Below are 19,171 nucleotides of genomic sequence, written 5' to 3' on the forward strand. Positions count from 1 at the left end.
AAATTTACGTTATTAGTATGTTCATTGTGAAAATATTGAATCAGTTATTATGAATCAGTTATTATGTATAATTAGTTCATTAGTTGATTAAGTAAAAATATTTATATTTTATTATTCCGATACATTATTATTGTTGTTGTTATTATTAAGGCTATGCTACACATCCAAATTTTATCTAAGTAGGCCTAACACTAACAAAAATTACTCTCATTAAAAGAGCGTCATTAGACGTGCTTTATTTTTTTCTCCTCCCCCGCGCTTCTTCTTCTTCTCCATCTCCCCTGCGCTTCTTCTTTTTCTTCTTCTTCTTCTTCTTCTTTCAAATACATGCATACGTCATTTTCTTCTTCTTTCAAATTCACGTATCCTCCTCCTCTTTTCCTTCTTCGCGCACGCAGTTTCTTCTTCTTCTCCTCTTTTGTTATCGTCATTACCAACAACACAAACATTATTTTTTCAATTGAATTGAATGGAATGCAATTGCTAAATTGAATTGAATTGAATTGAATGGACGCAGGACGCAGGTGTTCTGAATTTGAATTGAATTGATAATCTCTAAATTGTAGACGTGTTTCGAATTTGATTTTATATAATGGGCAAGTCTGCATATGACCTGTTCGAATTGAAGCTCGAGGTTGAGATAAGTAAAAGGACTTCAATCAGGTTTCCTTCGCTACCTACTCTTTCTGCAATTCGTGTGAGCCTTACCCTTGTGGTGTTGTTCCTCTTTGTTGTATCCATGAGGAAGATTTATGTGTGCAAAAGTAGGATTCAAAATTAATAAAGAAAATAGTATCACCACCACCACCATCGTCAATAGGAACAATATAATGGCATTGATGATGAAGTTCTAATAGGTTTAATGTTCAAGTTTTCAGTGTTCTTTTGTTTCTCTGTCTTTCTAGTTCAAGGTGTGGTGCTTGATTTTGTGGATTTCTTTTATTTCAAATGGGGTTAATGGAAATCATGTGAACTGGTTCTTTTATGGTGGTGAGTGGGGAGTGAAATTGTGGCAATATAGTTAGCAGTGGATGTGGCAGAGGTGGTGGGAGGTGAGGTGATCAGTGGAGAGAGAAGGGTGAGGGAAAGAGATGATGATGAAGGGTATTTTAATCCAAGAACTAGGGAAAGGATGATTTTATAACGTTTTGTAATATTGAGGATGATTTTAATAACAAAAAAAGGTCGGGGACAATTTTGATTTTGACCTCAAACCTTAGGGATGAAAAAAGTACTTAACCCTAATAATAATAACAGTTATACTACACATACAAGTCTTTTTATCTTACAAGTCTTACAAGTTGGGCCAAACCCAACAGAAGCTACGCTCACCCACAAAAGCGTGTTAACACGCGCATCACGTTTCCAAAGCACTCCTTCACCCATAGTTATCAAACCCGGCTCGACCCGGCCGGTTCGACCGGAAACTCGGTCACCCGGTCACCTGGTCGAGCCGAACCACTCGTTGAACCGGCCATGCAATGAACCCGGTGGAACCCGGTTCGACTCGACGGGTTTTGATGAAAACCGGTGACCCGGCCGGGTAATTTGACTCGGTCCGGGTGGTGAAATTTTTTTTTTTAAATCGTTAAACGGCGTCGTTCCAATTCATCCCCCCTTCGTTGAAACTGTGATGAAACCCTAGGCTAATCCCCCTTCCCCCAATTGCCTCTAAATCCCTAATGGCTGAGACTCTGAGTGTCTAAGTTCATCAATCGGCAGTCCATTACGACCTCACCCTCACCGTCACGGCCTCACCCTTGTCACTCTGTCGTCACCCAGTCTCGGCCTCACCTTGTCGTCTCGGCCTCACCTCGTCGTCACTCTCAGTCTCGGCCTCACCTCGTCGTCACTCTCAGTCTCGGCCTCACCTCGTCAATGGCAGAAAGTGTTCATCAAAAAGCTCAGAAAGCTCAAAAAGCGTTCATCTTCTGCGGCCTCACCTCTCCGTCACTCTCAGTCTCTGCTCCCTCGGGTCATTTGGGTGGAAGTGGTGGTCGTCAGAAAGCTCAGAAAGCATTCATCTTCTGCCTCAGTGCCTCTGCTCCCTCAGGTCAGTTGCTGTTGTATTTGATTTTTAGAGTTGTTGAACCTGAGCATATGTTAGTTGCTATTGACCTATTGTTATGGAATCTGGTAGATAAATTTGATATTTTAGAGTAGTTGTTGAAGTTGGGCGAATTTTAGTTAAAATTGTTCTTGAATTTGGTAGTTGCTGCTGTTGTATTTAGTTTTTTAGGATTGTTTGTTGCTGGTTGCTGGTTGCTGTTTTGGTATTTGGTAATCGGTATAGAGCTGTTGTATTTTCCCTATTGTATTGTTGCTGGTTGCTGTATTTTCCTTTTCCTTGTTTGTTGCTGGTTGCTGTGTTGGTATTTAGTTTTTTAGTTGCTGGTTGCTGGTTGCTGCTATTATATTTACTGTGGGTTTTTAGAGTTGTTGTTGTTTATAGCTGGTTTGTTTAGAGTTGCTGTTAGTTGAATCAGTGAACTTTGGTGAAATGGTGGTGGTTGCTGTGTTACTTAAAAACTGATTTAAGCAAATCTTTTGTTGCTAAAAATATTTTTGGTTTTTCTTGCTAGAATTTTAAAAATGTCTTCATCTCAAACACCATCAGAAACGCCACCATCTCAAGAACAACCATCATCAGCAACTCCTACCCCTGATCTTAATACGAATTATTCTTGATATTGATTTGTCAAAATACACAAATGTAGATCAATTAAATTTGGAAGATGACCAAGATAATGATGGACCAAGTAACAGCGCTATGGAAGATATAGATGCAAATCAAAATGAGAGAAATGTTGATCAAGCTCCTAATTTGTCCTATGAAGATGTTGATGCCGATTTTGAGCTCACCCCTTGGACTTGATTCAATGATTGTGTTATCTTTAACTTGCTCTATTTGATTTAAATTGAGAACATATTTTATACTAGAGACTAGTTTATTAACTCTTCTTTTAGATTATTAGTTATGTTTAAGACTTGTTATTTGATTATTAATGTTTGTAAGACTCGCATTTTAAGTTTTAAGACATTATTTTAATTTTATTAATATAATTTTATATTTTTTTAGTTATGACCGGGTTAACCGGGTGAATTAGTGACCCACCGGTTGAACCAGTAATCCGGTGACCCGGTCATATGACCGGGTTGATTACCGGTTCGGTTCTGATAACTATGCCTTCACCATTATGAACGGCTCTTCTTCTTCTTTCTCGATGAAAACCGCAACTGTCATTTTTTCTTCGTGTTTCTCTTCCTCCTCTTCTTCCTTCTTCTTCTCCTTCTTCTTTGTGTTTCTCCTCCTTTTTCTTCGCGTGTTTCATCTTCATCGTCGTGTTTCTCCTCCTTCTTCTTTTGATTTTACAACATTATATATTTTTTTCTTCTTTGTTTGATTTTTTCTCCCAAAAAGAATTATGAGAATATGAAATAAGAAGATGAAGAAGAAGAAATATCAGAAGATGAGGAGGAGAAAGAGAAAGAGTTCTGAATTATGCAGAACTTATCAGAATAAAAATATACCCAAATATCTTCGTGTTACACCCAAATATCTTCGTCTTACACCCAAATTTGCTGCAAATACAGAAATAAGTTATGCTACGTGTACACTAAAATCAACCACCAAAGTCAGCCACCAGTATAAAATACATACTAGAATACAAATATACATTGAAAATAAATTAAAGCACACATGTATTTATACACAAATACATTGGTGGCTGATTTTAGTGGCTAATTTTAGTGTACAAATACTATTTTTGTACAGAAAAATATTTCCTCTAATGCTGTATTTTTTTCTTCTTCTTCTTTTCCTTATTTCTTTCTTTCTTTCTTTTAGTTAAATGAATGTAAATTCATTCTCTTCCAATTAATTTTGCAGCATTATATGTTTCTTCTTCTTCTTTGTTTAATTTTTTTGTTTTTATTCTTGTTAAGAGAGTAAAATAAGAAGAAATTTAAGAAAGTAAAACAAAAACGAAAAGATGAATAAGAAAAGAAGAAGAAGATGGTGATGATGATGGAAAAAAAAAGAAAAAAGCAGCAGAAGATGAGGAGGAGGAAGAGGAAGAGTTCTGAATTATGCAGAACTTATCAGAATAAAAATACACCCAAATATCTTCGTGTTACACCCAAATATTTTCGTTTTACACCCAAATTTGCTGCAAATACAGAAATGAGTTATGCTACGTATATACTAAAATCAGCCACCAAAGTCAGCCACCAGTATAAAATACATACCGGAATACAAATATACATTGAAAATAAATTAAAGCAGACATATATTTATACACAAATACATTGGTGGTTGATTTTAGTGTACAAATAGCATTTTTGTACAGAAAAATATTTTCTTTAATGCTGCATTTTTTCTTCTTCTTCTTCTTTTCCTTATTTCTTTCTTTCTTTTAGTTAAATGAATGTAAGTCCATCATTTTTCAAGTAATTTTGAAGCATTATGTATTTCTTCTTCTTCTTTGTTTGATTTTTTTGTTTTTATTCTTGTTAAGAGAGTAAAACAAGAAGAAACTTAAGAAGGTAAAACAAAAAGAAAAAGATGAATAAAAAAAAAAAAAAGATGGTGATGATGATGAAAAAAAAGCAGCAGCAGAAGATGAGGAAGAGTTTTGAATTATGCAGAACTTATCAGAATAAAAATACACCCAAATATCTTTGTTTTACACCCAAATATTTTTGTGTTACACCCAAATTTGCTGTAAATACAGAAAAATATTTTCTCTAATGCTACATTTTTTTGTTCTGAATTGAACCACACCTCAGCCATTTGATTGGATTCAAAAATAATAATAAATTTTGTTCTGGTTCAATTGATAATCTGAACTTGAATTATTCATTATATTCAACAACGAGATAATTGATGATGGAGGAGAAAGAAAAAGAAAGGAAGAGAAGAAAATCCAATGAAAAAAGAAGGAGGAAGAGGCGGAGGAGGAAGAGGTGGTATTGATGACGACGATAACAAAAAAGAAAAATAACGAAGAAGAAGAAGAAGAAACGTGCAAGAAGAAGAAGAAGAACGTGCAGTAACATGAAGAAGAAGAAGAAGAAGAAGAAGAAGAAGAAGAAGAAGAACGTGCGCGCATTGATTGAAAAATTTGTTAAGGAGGAGCGTGAAACATACGCGCCATAAGAGGCACGTTTTAGGAGTAAGTGAATTTCAGGACTTGTAAGACTTGTATAGCAAAAAGACTTGTATGTGGAGATTAATTCTTGATTAAATTATAAGAATCTACAAAATAATTAAGTCCTATAAATAAAGTTTTAGTACAAAAAATATTAAGAATCTTAATTTATCCTCTTAATTATCATTTTAAGTATTGTCTTAATTTTAAATAAAATTTTTATTTTTTATTTTCTAAATCTAACTTAAATATTTAAATTTTTACTCATTTAAATATTAGAAATATAATTAAAAGGACTTATTAAGAATTTAAGATCTTCAAACACTCTTTAACTTTCTTTGACACAAGAACATCTCTTTTCTTTTTAATTTTTCATTTTTATTTTCAATTTCCCCCTCACCTCAGAGTCTTGTTTGGTTGTCATTCCATTCAAACCATACCACCACCAATAGCTCACTAAATAAAACCACACACACTCTCTCATAAACAGTTTCTGAGGAAAAGAATGATGATCATGCCTGTGAGAAGAACACTACTTCTCAAGTTGATTGCATTGAGAAGGAGACGACTCTGGAAACTCCAAACAAACATCTTGAATTTTTCATTCATGGTGATGATTGCAGGTTGATTCCTGTTGAATTTGACTCTGCTACCACAGAAGATTCAAATCAAAGTAGGTATAAGGCCAACGGCGACAATTTTATTCTGGATTTTGACACAAGTGATGATGCTAAAGCTGCGTCGGTTATTGAGAATTGGCACATTTCTGAGGAGAAAATTGTGGCAGGATTTTCATGCCAAGAGAATACAAAGGCCTTCAAGGTCAATGAGATTGAATCAATTCAATTACAAGAAGAGGAACAACATTTGGAGCAAGATTGTCAAGATGTGAAGATTGTTGAAACCATTGAAGATTTGCACAAGGATGATAATGCTGAACCAAACATGGAAAGAAGAGATGGAGAATCATGTTCAGATGTTTCAACAGGTTACATGTTAGTTGTTATTCTATTCTCTTACTTGATTTTCTATGTTTATTGAATGAGTATCAAAGCCAAGATATTGTCTTGGATACAAGTCAAAGGATACAAGAAGATCCATCTACTAGCACAGTCAGTTATCAACTCCAGGATCATAGTGGTAAGCCTTAACTTCTTATCTCGTTCTTGTTAGAAATTTTTTCATTCTATTTTGTGACATTTTTCAATTCAATATATATGTAGGCCATGAGAAATTAGAAGAATTTGTGGAATTCAAAACCATGTCACTTGAAGTGAGAATGCCAACAGTAAATAACCATTTTTCGGAGTCTTCTGAGATTCATGAGAATGAGGAAGAAATGGTGGTCGTTGTCTGGTCTTCGTCTGCGCAGTGGTCTGGTCGCCATCATGCTCAACTGTTCTTCGTCATTGTCTGCCTAGACTGCTCAGATTGAAGGTCAGTGCTTATTATTAGGGCTTGTCCTTTGTTTTTTTAATGTTTTGTTCAGAAGTGAGAACAAAAATTTAGGATTTTGCTAGTGCTACTTAGATTTTTTTTTTGAATTTTTTATTTTGGTTCTTTGTTTTTCGGTTTAGGATTCTGCTACTGTTAGTACTATTCAGATTAAATTGTTGAATGATTAACTCCGCTCTTTGCTGTTGTGTTGTACTCTGATTTGTTGCTTTTTTTTGTGTGCTATGTAAAAATAATTGTGCTGAAATCTTAATAATCTTGGTTAACTTTTGGAAAAGTTTGTTAATTTTTGCATAAAATTATGCTAAAATTTTGTTAAAATTGTGATTAGTCTGATGTCTGTTGAAAAGATTGCTAGTTTGGTTTTTTCCTTTTTTTTGTGTTGCGTTGAAAATAATTGTGCTAAGACCTTGATAATTTTGATTAATCTCTAGAAAAGTTTGTTAACCTTTTCATAAAATTATGCTCAAATTTTATTAAAATTGTTATCAGTATGTTGTTGAAAATATTGCTAATTTTTGTTATATGTGTGTATCCCAATTGTCGTATGAGAAACAGTAACAATGAGGTGATATTTGAGTGTGATGACCCGTTACTATTGCGCACTCGGCGAGTAAGTTCGTTGTCGGAGTTGAGGAGTCTAATATTGAGTAACCTTGGTGGTTTAGGGAGAAAAGAGATTAGAAAGGTGGGGTATAGGTTGCTAGTACGATTGGAAAATATAGTTTTTCAGTTTCGACTCCATGGAGATGAGCATGTGCGCCTCATGTTTGACATCCATGGGAGAATTATGGCGGAACAAGTAATGGCGCTTTCCGTGGAGATTCGTGATGTTGGTGGCAGTGGATCCGTCCACTCGACCTTTGTGCAGGATGACCCACCTCTTGCATTCCATTGATTCATGTTGCTAGTCCAGTGAAAGACATAGATGTGGATGATAAAGATTCCGGCGAGGAATATGTTGTGGATAGCAATGATAGTGGTTCTTCTGAAGATGATGATGAGGAGGAGTTTGTACTAGAGACGCGGATCAATGCAGCGGCGCGCTATGTTTTGCCTCCCCCCACCCAATTCTTGCGCTATCCGATGTACCAAGTCACTATCTTGATGCATGAGAAATCTTCGTTTTTCAACACCAGAAAAGACGATTACAACCGAGACGATGGGATGGAGTTTCGGGTCAGTCACAGATTAAAAAGCAGAGATGCAGTAACGCAAGGTGTGAAGAACTACATCATTCGTAGAAGTGCTGAGTACTGAGTTGTCGAATCGGACCGATTAAAATACCATGTGCATTGTTGCCAATCTGCAACTAGATGTCCCTGGAGTCTCCGTATAGCCCTCCGACAGAATTTCGGATATTAGTGAGATCAAGTTTAATTGTGGCGTTTTTACCCATTTATCATTGTTATATCTGGTGTAGTTTTTAACCATAAATATTTTATTTCGTTAGGGAGGTCCAGAGGGTTGGTAAAGCGCATACGTGTTTAGCACCCACCATGTCTTAAGACCATTGACAGTTGGACATCACCCTTATCTGCAATGGCATCCTGCTGTTGATACAGTCCAACCCATCCGTCAGCATCCCGGTCCTGCTGAACCACTGGAGGCCTGTCACCAAGTAGTCGTTCCACCAACTCCCAGATCTCGATGTCATATCATCTGTAGAAATCATGGAAACACCCCCACTAACTCTCCATGCGCGCGTAACCCGATGTGGTACACAATGTCCTGCAGAGTGATGGTGCCCTCACTCCATGGTAGGTGGGACGTGTGGGTCTTCAGACGTCAGCGCTCCATGAATGTTGTGATCCGGGAGTTGTCAAAGACAAAGTCCCTGAGAGACACCGTGTCGCTAAAGTCAACCTCCTTCAAAAATGGGACGATGGCATCCAGTGATACAAGTGTGTGACTCACTCGCTGAGGAAGAAGTAGGCGAGACATCTAACAAAAAATAAATTATCACAATTAAAAAAATAAAATCCCAATAAGCATTGACATAACAAATTGAGTTAATAATTACTAAGTTAATTAATTAACATCTTCTCAATAGGTTAATTAAAATAAAAATATTTACTAAAGTAATTAATAATCTAATTAATAATTTTTTACTTAATAATTTAATTTAGGTAAATACAAAATTACATAATTGTTTACTTAAAAAATAACTTCTACTTGGATAATTAATAACTAAATTCATAAATTAAGAAACATATACTTAATAAATTAACTTCAAAGAAAACATTTATCATAATATTTAATATTTAAATTAATAATTATGTACTTAATAATTTAACTACAAAAGAATCATAACCACATCCCTAAAATCATACTTTATCAGTGACTTTTTACTGACTATACATTTAGCCACCTAAACCATAAATTGTATATTAATTCTTGGCAAGTATCCTGACCATGACTATACATATATGCGATAACATAAACATGAAGATAACAAAACTAACCGCGAAGTCGGCTGTCCTGGCGACATGCCATGTCACATTCAGTCGATTGATGTCCGGATCACGTACATCTGCACGCGCCATCCATCTTAGAGTTACTTAACAATATGGTCAGAAAAGAATAAAAGAGAGAAAAAAGTAGTTGAAAAGTTGAAAATGGGGCTCGAAACATTGCTCTCAACGACATGTATATATAGGCCGCACCCAGACTTATCTCATTTATAGTGTAAACGAGATAAGTTTACACATATCTCGTTTACACTATAAACGAGATATACACATGAATGGCTCTATCTTATACTCTTATCTCATTTACAGTATAAACGAAATATGTGTAAACTTATCTCGTTTACACTGTAAACGAGATAAGACATGTTACGTATTTTCGTAATTATTTTTAAAATGATTTATTTTAGTAAATAAAATATTTTTTATTTATTTAAAAAATCTCATATTCTCATATTTACTTACCTGCCAAGACTCACTTCTCCAAATCCCCTGTGATCTCGATATCTCGCTTTGTCCAACACCAGAACGGCAACGTACTTCTTTGTCTAGCTTTATTCCCATCTTTTCACTGCGGCTACTGTTACGTCTTCTCTTTCCATCGTCGCTGTAACTATGTAATGTCTCTCAATATCTTGATTTTGATTAATTGATTATTGAATATTGATTACTTTTTTTGTTAAGAATATAGATTAATTCAATTTTTAAATTTCTATCATTTTTTTATTAGTTCTGGTCATAGTTTTAAAAATCGAACCAGATCGGTTGATTCAACTGGATTAACTAGAAATCGGTCACCAAATTGATTCGATTAACCTCATAAATTGTCTAGTAAAAAATCGATCAGAGAAGCAGTCAAACCGACAATTAATTGATAAACCGCCAGGACTGGCCGGTTTTTTAAAGAGTTTCCAGTCCGGATATCCAAACGACGCCGTTTTAAAGGTCCTTCTTATGCGAGCCAGTCCCACTCCCACCCCTCTTGGCCTCTCCTCAGTCCTCTCTGAAACTGAAGAAAGTTTGAAATTGAAAGAAAAAGAACCCTAACAACCCACCGCCACCGCAGACCCCACAGCCCCGCATCGTTGTCATCGCCGAATCCTTCTCTCCCTTCTCTCTCTCGGTCGCCCTCTTTGTCTCTCTGTCGCCGCTTCGTCGCTCCTCGTCGTGGGTCGTCGCTGCTTCTCCCTTCCTCCCCTGCGTCGTTTCTGCTTCTCTTCTCCACACCGTGTCTCGCCGTTGTTGCTTCTCTTTTTCGTGTGGTGTCTCTCAGTCGCAGTTTATCTCCATGACCAAATTTTTCAAAATTTCAACCCTCAGGTCTCAAGTCTCAGACTAACTCTCTCTGACTCTATCTCTCTGACTCTATCCCTCTGAAATTTGAAATTTATTCTGAATATGCATATGATGTATTATTGATGATTCTGAGTTTTGAGATATTAATTTTTTGAATTTTTATTTGAATTCTGTCGTAAATTCAATAGTTTAATTTATTAATTCTGCTGAGATTGATTTTTAAATCTAATCTGTTTTACTTGTTATTTTGGTGAATTGTTGTTTTTCTCTTATTGATTCAAAATAGAAACATTGCCACGATTTTACATTGAGTTGTTTATGCTGATTTTGGATTGGTGATTCTGGTTGCTGATCTTCTGATTCTGAATTGTTGATGGTGCTATGGTGCATGCTTCATTGCATTGTGCTGGACTGCTGAATCTTTTCTGATTTTGAGATGTTTATGGTTTGATTCTGATTGTTTCGCTGCATTGTGTTTATGTTGGAATTTTTTTGTGTATGCTGTTTTTTTTTTATATTTTGTTGTTGATTATTTGTGAATTTTTAATCATAAATTATGAAATATTGTAAAATTTTAAAATTTATCAGCTTAAAAATTATTAAATTTAAAAATTTAAAATTATATATTAAATTTTTTATAATTTTATCATATATTTAATTAAACTGGTTGAACCCTGATTGAATTCCGGTTGAACTTTTGAACCATTGAACCAGTCACTCTACTGGTTCATTGACCGGTTCGGTTCTTGCAACCTTGGTTTTGGTGTTTTGCCTCTTTATGAGGTGAAAATACAATTTGTGATTAAGCTTGATACATAGAGCCTTAATTTGCTTATGTATGATTAAACCTTGTTAATTTATTTAAGGACGAACTAATTAACATTCTGGAGCCTTAATTTGCTTGTCATTGGAATTTAATTAAAGATAAACGGAAGGAGATAGCCAGATAGGCCTTAGTTTGCTTCTGTTTTGCTTGCCATTTAGGTTCACTAATTCATCTTCATTAAACACAATGCAATAGTTCCTTTCACTGCCTTGCATGTAATTGTTTGTAGTTCTTGATTTATCTTTTGTTCCTCTTTGGATCTTCGACAGACATTTCAGATGCCGAACAACTGTAGTATGTGCGCTGAGTAAAAGCATTTGCTTCATTGTTACATGTTATTTTCCTTTAAATTTCTTGCTTTCCTTTGAATTTGGACATTAATGAGAATTCAGAATTGTCAATATTTGAAGAAAATTGTCAAAGTCTTATTACATTTTTCTCCATGTCTGGACAATACAATCAGCTTAAACATAATAATTAACAAGAGTATGAATGGATCAGTTTGGCCCTTGATTTGCTATTGTTATGTAATCTGGTGTTTTGATGAATTCAACTATTGATCTGTCATTTTTGCTTCTGAACCTTGGTTTGCAATTGTTGCATCTGAATCAATCCCAGATTTCATACTTGATTTTCAATAATACAAAGGAAAAACTATTTGGATTTCTCACATACTCTTCCAACAACAAAGATCACACCATTCGGGCTATTAAAAAGAAAAAAAAAAGTTTCTCCTTTTTCAGCTTGAAGGACTCTCCTTTTATAGTAAAAGATTTGCATACTTGAAAGAATGTTATATCCTTGTTATTTGATAATGTTATTGACTGAGAAAGAAAGTTTTACGGTTTTTTGCACCCTTCTTCCCTTCAAGTAGGAAACATTTAATGAAAGAATTTGAAATAATTAGTATATTGAGAGAAAGAGAGAATTATGAGAGTTACTCAACTCTACTTCCTTTATATAGGCAGATTACTGATCCTTGGTTTGCTATTATTATGTGATCTGATGGTGCTGATTATTATTGCTTCTGAATGTAATGGTATTTCTGCCCCTCTATATTCGCTGCATCACATTCTCTATTCTGAACCATCAGTCGCCTTCTTCAACTTTATCACATCAATATATAACTCATTTTATAGTCAATCAATTCACTTACAACTACTTGTTTGTGGTTCAATTCATTAACTCTCAAAGGAGTTGTACAATGCTTAGGTAGAAATATTAAAGAAAAATCTTTGCTCAAAGTTAAATTGCAATGATTAACACCACCTTCTGCTACTATGAATTCAAACCAAAAAAAATGAATTAGACTAGTTACAAGAACATGAAAGCATGGATTAGGGAACATGGAATTAATGTGAGTTGAAATTGTTTGCAGCAGCCACTGTAGATTAATTACAGGCACATGAAAGCATGGATTATGGAACATGGCATAATTCATATTTTAGATGAATTCAAACCATAAAGTCTGGAATTTTTATTTTACAAACCTCGACTTCTTGATGAACCTGATGACTTAATTAACATGTGGTTTTGTTCCGAAAAAATAAAGATTGATCACTGCATGAGAAAAGACTGGCCAAATGGAATAGTAAGATATATTCAAAGTTGATTTTGTGGACAGATCCTAAGGTAAATTATATCATTTCTAATAATGTTTGTGCGCACACTGAATTTAACATTCAACACAATATACATAAGAACCAATAATCATTGATACCTGCAGATAACGCATATAAGCACCTAATAGCTTAACTACTAATCATTGATACCTGCAGATAATGCTTTTGATTGGATTGCCATAAATCTTCTTCAATAGTCGCTTTGCCATTTCTCGCAAGTTGAAAAATGAAGTTTCTTGATTGGTACTTGAAGATTGGGGTCGTTTCGGCTCTGGTTGGGGCTTCTATGGAGTTGTTCATGATCAAAACTGGTTTCTGTGTGAGAAACTTCCTTATTGATTATCTTAATACTTGCACTTTCCATTCCTTACTATTATCTTCTTTTCTCATTTTTCTTTACGTTCATTTTCTCGTTCTTATTAATACTGCCATTTTTAACTTATGATGCTCTCATATTCTTGTTAATTTGATTAGTGTGACCTTATGAGTCATTGGTTTTGTTATTTGATAAAATTGCATCCGTTGCCACTATTTACAACATACAACTACAGTGTGTGTCGTGAGTTCTTTGACTATAATTTTGTTTAGTAGGTTCTCTGTTTTTTTCAGTTTGTAGAGACTTTCCAAAAGATGATGAAACAGAACATAAATGACATATAAAACTGAGGCTGTGTTTGGTTATTGTCCAAGGATAGTGGGGGAAGGCTCACGGAGGGACAAAAGACTATTGGTAGCTCCCAGGACGGCATGGACTTGGGTTGAGTTGAGAGGGAAGAATTGGAACAGTTAATGAAATTACATTCCCAGTGTGCTTTCTTTCTTTTTTCCCCCCTTGTATTGTCATTTTGCCCCTTTAAAATATAAACCTTAGAATGCCTCTCTCCCTATAACTAAACATGCATAGACACAAATTTGTGTCTCCGTCCCTGCACCCACTGTCCTCGGACATGCCAAACGCAGCCTGAGTTCCACTAGTTTCATTCTTTTCTCAACTAAACTTTGAATGAAAATAGGAAATGAAGGCTTAAACCACCACTCAGATCTTTAAATTCGAAAAGTATCACTGTCTTCCATGTAAGGAATTTTTGGGAAACACATGGCCGATTTCACGTATTTCTTCGCCTCAAATTTCTTGCATACTCAATGAACTGTATTTTTGCATATGAGCTAGATGTTAAAGATTTTTTTTCTTAGGGAGTTTTTGTGGGCTTTTGATTTTGAAGGGGAAAAGAAAGGGAAAGGAGGGAAGGGCTTGAAATTGTAGGTAAAGTGAAGTCCATTTTACTTTTCAGACCCTTACGTTCTTTCCCCATCAAAACCCTTGTATCTGTTCACAATTGTGTGTGTGTGTGTATGATGTGTTAGCGCATCAAATATATCAAGTGAATGTTTTTCTTATGAATTAGTTGTTGATAGTTGTTTTTCTGAAGGATTTGATTAGATCTTGTGAATTTTATGCAGTTAAGGGTATGTGTGTTTGAGGGATAAAGTTGGGGTGGTCATCTCCATAACTCCATGAACTATTTAACTTTATTAAAAGAAAATTGATTAATTTTTCTCTGCATCATACAGATGACAAGGTAACTGTTTTGGAGTCAGAAAAGCGAGCCTGGGAGAATTCCCCCGAGGCTCAGGCAGTTAGAGATGCTCTCAATCCTTGGAGACATGTTGAAGCAGAAAGAACAAAAAGGTCTTAACTCAAGCATGAAGCGTTTTCTTAAATTTCATGAGTGTTTTATCAAGATGTTGAATTAATATATTCTGGAATAAACTCATAGCATTTGAAGTACCCATCCAGTCGTGGTTGCAGTAACTCGTCTGCCAGCCAACAAATTGTGGGCAAACTCTATTGATCGCTCCCTTCAATTTTGTGTTACTGCTATCAGGCTTTTCAGTCATGGATTAATTCTATTCAGCTCTTGATGATGTTTCGAAAGTTATAGGTAATACACTACAACACCAATCTTAAATTGTGCACCTAATTTACCACTGTGACACAAATCTTCTAATATTGTGAATCTTCTGCATTTTATTTGATGTTAAATTTTGCCAATCTTTTCCAATTTTTTACCCCTTCATATCCTATAGACTTCTTAGAAGGTGATAATTTCAAGAATTAGACCCTAATTCTTATTTCATTTTTCACATTAGGTTGGGAATATGTGGTATACTAAGAACAATTTTGTGATGACCTTAATTGCTCAAAAATGAAATTTTTAATGGTAGCTATTTTCAGGCCTCAGAAAAAAAGGGATTATAATTATAGTTGGTATTTAATGATGTGGTATTGATTATGTGATTTAGATGGCTAAAGTTTATTCGAGTCTGAAGCTGATTTTCTTTGCCCTTGTTTCCCAATTGTGTTTGTATGCACAAATTCTTATTGTGTATGGGACGTCGCCCTCCAACAGGGGAATAATCCTTAGCAAAATATTGTGAAGGGTCTTCTCCATCACATTTTTCTTCTTCTTTGTCCCATTCTTTCCAACCACCATATTTTTCTTCCTATGTTGTACTTTCCCTGAAAAAAGTTGCATATTCATTGAAAAAGAATGTGTTTTATCAAAGGATCTTGCCTTTATAAAATTTTTAAAGATTTTTGATATTCATTGAAAAAGTTGCATACATCTCTAGTTGGAATAATTTTCATTTATATTTTAAAAAAATTACTTTTGATATATTGACTGTATAAATAATTTTATCTGGTCGTCTAACTAAATTTGAGTTTAAATATTTTTTAAATAATAAATTTGAAATTTAATTATTTTTAATAATGTTACAAGTTACAACACACAATTGTATGTTTGTGTACAATTTTTTATGCTGTCAATGTACGAAAATTAAATTCTATCTTAAATGAATATATTAAGTTGATTTCCAATTATTATTAAATTTAGAATTGTATTTTGAAAGGTGAACTAAACAAACTAAGAGTAGAATTCACAAAAGTAAAGAGTTCTCTTCTCTATAAATGTTGATAACAAAAGAGGAAAAAAAAGAAAAACCAAAGAAAAAATGAATATCATAACCAAAGTAACAAAAGCAATTACCTTATTTGATGCATGAATAATTCTAAAAGGTTCGCTAATTATTAAAATGAAGTTTTGTGAGCTATATACATGCATGTTGAAATTTCAAGTATCATGCACCGAAATATCGTAAATAACTTAATAAATTATACGAACAGGTTAAATGAAGAGGCCATAATACAAGTAGCCAGTCAAACTTTAATTTGGACAAATGGACTATAGTAGTGAACATAATTGAGGCCATAAGACCTTCACACAATTTAATAAAAGTATATTAATCTATTTTTAATCAATGTAAGAATTTATTATAACGCTTGAAATTATTCATAATTTCAAGAACATTGAATTTATTAGTAGTCAAAAACTTTTCTTTGGTAGTAACCTTAACGAGTGTTTGACATTGATTGGTAATAACTATTGAATAAGTACAAGTAGAGAATTAATTTTTAATTAGTTAATAGTAATTAATTTTTTTGTAATTTTTTTTAACTTTCACATTCTGGAAAATTTAGGATTTAAAGTTAGAATTTAGGATTTGTTATAAAATTTAGAACTTATAATTTAAGTTTAATATTTAAAATTTAGAAAGTAAGATAAAAAATAATTAAAAAAAAATAACTAAAAATTAGCTTTTAATTAAATGCATAATTATTATCTAAAAGATAATCCTTCTGGTTATTGTATTACGATTAAGGATAAAAATGGGTCGAGCAGGTCCATGTTGTAAATAGATAATTCAAACTTAGGCCTGTTATCTTTTATATGCTTTTTTTAGGTTTAAGTTTGGCTTGTTTAAAATTCGACAAACCTACGAACCTATTTAAAAAATCTAAATTGTAACTCAAGATAATAAACTTAAAAATTTTAAATTGACATTAAATATATTCCAAAATATATAATTCATAATTTCTAAAATAATTTATTTATATATCAATCGTTAGTTATATATCATAATTATACTTACTATCTATAAATTTTTTCTTTGAACAAAAAAACTATAATTTTAATTAATCTTGACTATTGATTTTTTTTGTTTTGTTTTGTTTTATAATAAATAATTAAAGTCTAAACTAAGAATAATTTATTTTTATTAAAAAAAAATTCTAACGAATTTTGTAAACTTTTTATAAAGATTATGATTTGACATTTTAACTAATAAGGCTTTACAAAAAATCCAAATTTATCCTGTTTAATAAAATGAACTGAGTCAAATCAAACTTAAAACGAATCAAGTCAGGAGACTCCAACAAGTAGCTCAACCGACTTTCACCCTACTTTGTGATGCAGTGAAATCTTTATCTTCGTTATGTGGCTTAAACAACATATATAAAAATAAATAATGCTGATGAATAGTCAAATATGATGAAGAAGAATTAATTATTATATATATTGATGCATATAAAGAAGAGGATTAGCAAGTACCTTCTCAGTAGCTCTTATTATCTTTCTTACCAGCCTTGGGTGATTACTCTGTGCATTATTGGCTAATCAACATGATTATAAGAAATAATTATTGATTAGATTACTCATAATAAATATACATATACAAGAATAGAAAAGAAAGATTTACATATTAATTAATTAATATTATTATTGCTTATCTTGATGTTGGAATGAAGGTTAAAATTGGAGTAAAGACCAATCTGATTCCTATCTATTTTTACGAAAGATACGACGTTCTTTGTAAAAAGAAAAAAAAAAGACAATTCGATTTTTAACTTTTTTATTTTAGGATAATACGATTTTTCTGTTAAAAAATTTATTAAATAATAACAAAAATTAATTTTATGGGAGTTTTATTTATAATTTGTGGGGTTTTAAACTCTACAAAATTTTTTCAACATCATTAAATGAGGGGCTGAATTGGCGTGACAGTTTTCTTGATCTTCGTGCACAATTTAAAGCTCAGTTATTGGGCCCGTTATTCCTTGCTTTCTTATAAGAGCTTTGTGGATTCTCTTCTCCTTCTTTTCTCCATTTTCGCGACTCTCTCTCTCCATTTTCCCTTTGTGAAAGAACTTTTCTCCGTTGCTTTTCGATCATCCTTTCTTCCAAGATTTTCTCTTTCTTGGGTTCCCCAGAGGCTTCCTTCTTGGAGAGGAATGTTCGCGCTACTGCTGTTTGACGCGCCCTTCTTTTTCATCTTCCATCCAGGTTTGTGTTTTAATGGTTTTCGCATTTTTTACTTGCTTTAGCTATTGCCTTGAATGATTTTGGTAAATGTTGGTAGTGGTTTTGTTGTTTCTGTTTTTGATGATGATTCACTGCATTTCCTGAAAAAGTTTCTTGCTTTGACTTGCCGTTTCTTGGAAATTCCATTTTCGCTTGATTACTGCTTTACAAAAAGGTCCCTTTTACTTTGCTTTGCCTTTCTGTGAACTTGAGGGGTTGTGGTTGGTTTGCTTTGGTTGTTTGCGTCTGTGTTGCCCCCAAATGTGTGATTGTGATGCTACGATGTTGCATGAGAGGGGCACCTTTTGGTTGAACATATTTCTTTTAAAAAAAAGGTTGTCTTTGATTTTTCGGGGTTTACTCGACTTCTTTGCCCCTGTCCGGGTTGTTTGTAGTAATGATCTCTTTTGCTGTTGTATTTGTAGGTGTAGCTATATGTCTCATTCTGTTCTAACGAAAATGTCCACTAAAAGTCCCTCCTGGCCTCCGTAACTGAGTAGATATTGTAGTCCTTTCTTTTGTAACCGTAGTGGATAGAGAGTACTGTGATGAGTTTCATAAGCATCATAGGATATGTGTCAATAGGGAAGATGAGAAGAATTATGAGCTAGTCGTTCCTGACCCTAAAGAGAAGGTTTGCTTCCCTCCTTTGGATAGCTCAGAGCATCCTTTTTTCTATGCTTATGATTATTTTTTCACTAGATTGGGTATTGCTCTTCCCTTTACCAACTTTGAGACAGAGATCCTCTGGTCTTGTAACGTGGCTCCTTCTCAGCTCCACTCTAATTCTTGGGCATTTTTGAAAAATTTTCAGCTTCTTTGCCGAGTGTTGGACATCCGACCTTCTGTTAGCCTTTTTCTTTATTTGTTTGTCTTGACCAAGCCTGGGTCGCAGAAGGGGAAGGCTTCTTGGGTCTCTTTCCGTGCTGTTCAGGGTAAGAAGGTCTTTTCCCTTTTTGACGAGTCCTTTCACGACTTTAAGAACCATTACTTTAAGGTTCGGGTAGTGGAGGATGTCCAAACTTTCTTCCTAGACGAGAGTGATGAACCTTTCTTCCCTCTTTTGTGCACGAGAACCTTGTAGTGACAAAGTATAGCATAAATAGCTTAGATGAGATCGAGCGAGCCTTTGTCGGTGTTTTGGAACAGTGTT

At 34.0% G+C, this 19,171-nt stretch overlaps 1 protein-coding gene across 3 annotated transcripts; it reads left to right on the forward strand.

Moving 5' to 3' along the window:
- The first annotated feature begins 10,399 nt into the window (after window positions 1-10,399).
- LOC107625215 (DNA mismatch repair protein) lies at window positions 10,400-14,861 on the forward strand. 3 transcript variants are annotated; one of them, XM_088505256.1, is made up of 5 exons: window positions 10,400-12,827; window positions 12,974-13,134; window positions 13,513-13,602; window positions 14,390-14,507; window positions 14,596-14,861. In XM_088505256.1, the coding sequence occupies exons 2-5, from the start codon at window positions 13,044-13,046 to the stop codon at window positions 14,600-14,602; spliced, it is 306 nt and encodes a 101-aa protein (XP_088361382.1). In that variant the 5' UTR covers window positions 10,400-12,827; window positions 12,974-13,043; the 3' UTR covers window positions 14,603-14,861. The 3 variants fall into 3 exon arrangements, with proteins under 3 accessions (XP_088361382.1, XP_088361384.1, XP_088361383.1); XM_088505258.1 differs by lacking the exon at window positions 13,513-13,602; XM_088505257.1 differs by lacking the exon at window positions 13,513-13,602 and having other exon boundaries at window positions 14,390-14,861.
- The last annotated feature ends 4,310 nt before the right edge of the window (window positions 14,862-19,171 follow it).

The sequence above is a fragment of the Arachis ipaensis genome, chromosome B2 (assembly GCF_059453495.1).
Source record: "Arachis ipaensis isolate K30076 ecotype BB chromosome B2, ASM5945349v1, whole genome shotgun sequence".
Lineage (NCBI taxonomy): Eukaryota > Viridiplantae > Streptophyta > Magnoliopsida > Fabales > Fabaceae > Arachis > Arachis ipaensis.

Excerpts from the sequence above, each read along its gene's own strand:
- LOC107625215 (XM_088505256.1), top strand. The coding sequence starts at position 13,044 with ATGAAGTTTCTTGATTGGTACTTGAAGATTGGGGTCGTTTCGGCTCTG. Across the intron at positions 13,135-13,512 it reads CATGATCAAAACTGGTTTCT|TGGGGGAAGGCTCACGGAGG; the intron begins GTGTGAGAAACT and ends GTCCAAGGATAG. Across the intron at positions 13,603-14,389 it reads GAGAGGGAAGAATTGGAACA|ATGACAAGGTAACTGTTTTG; the intron begins GTTAATGAAATT and ends TGCATCATACAG.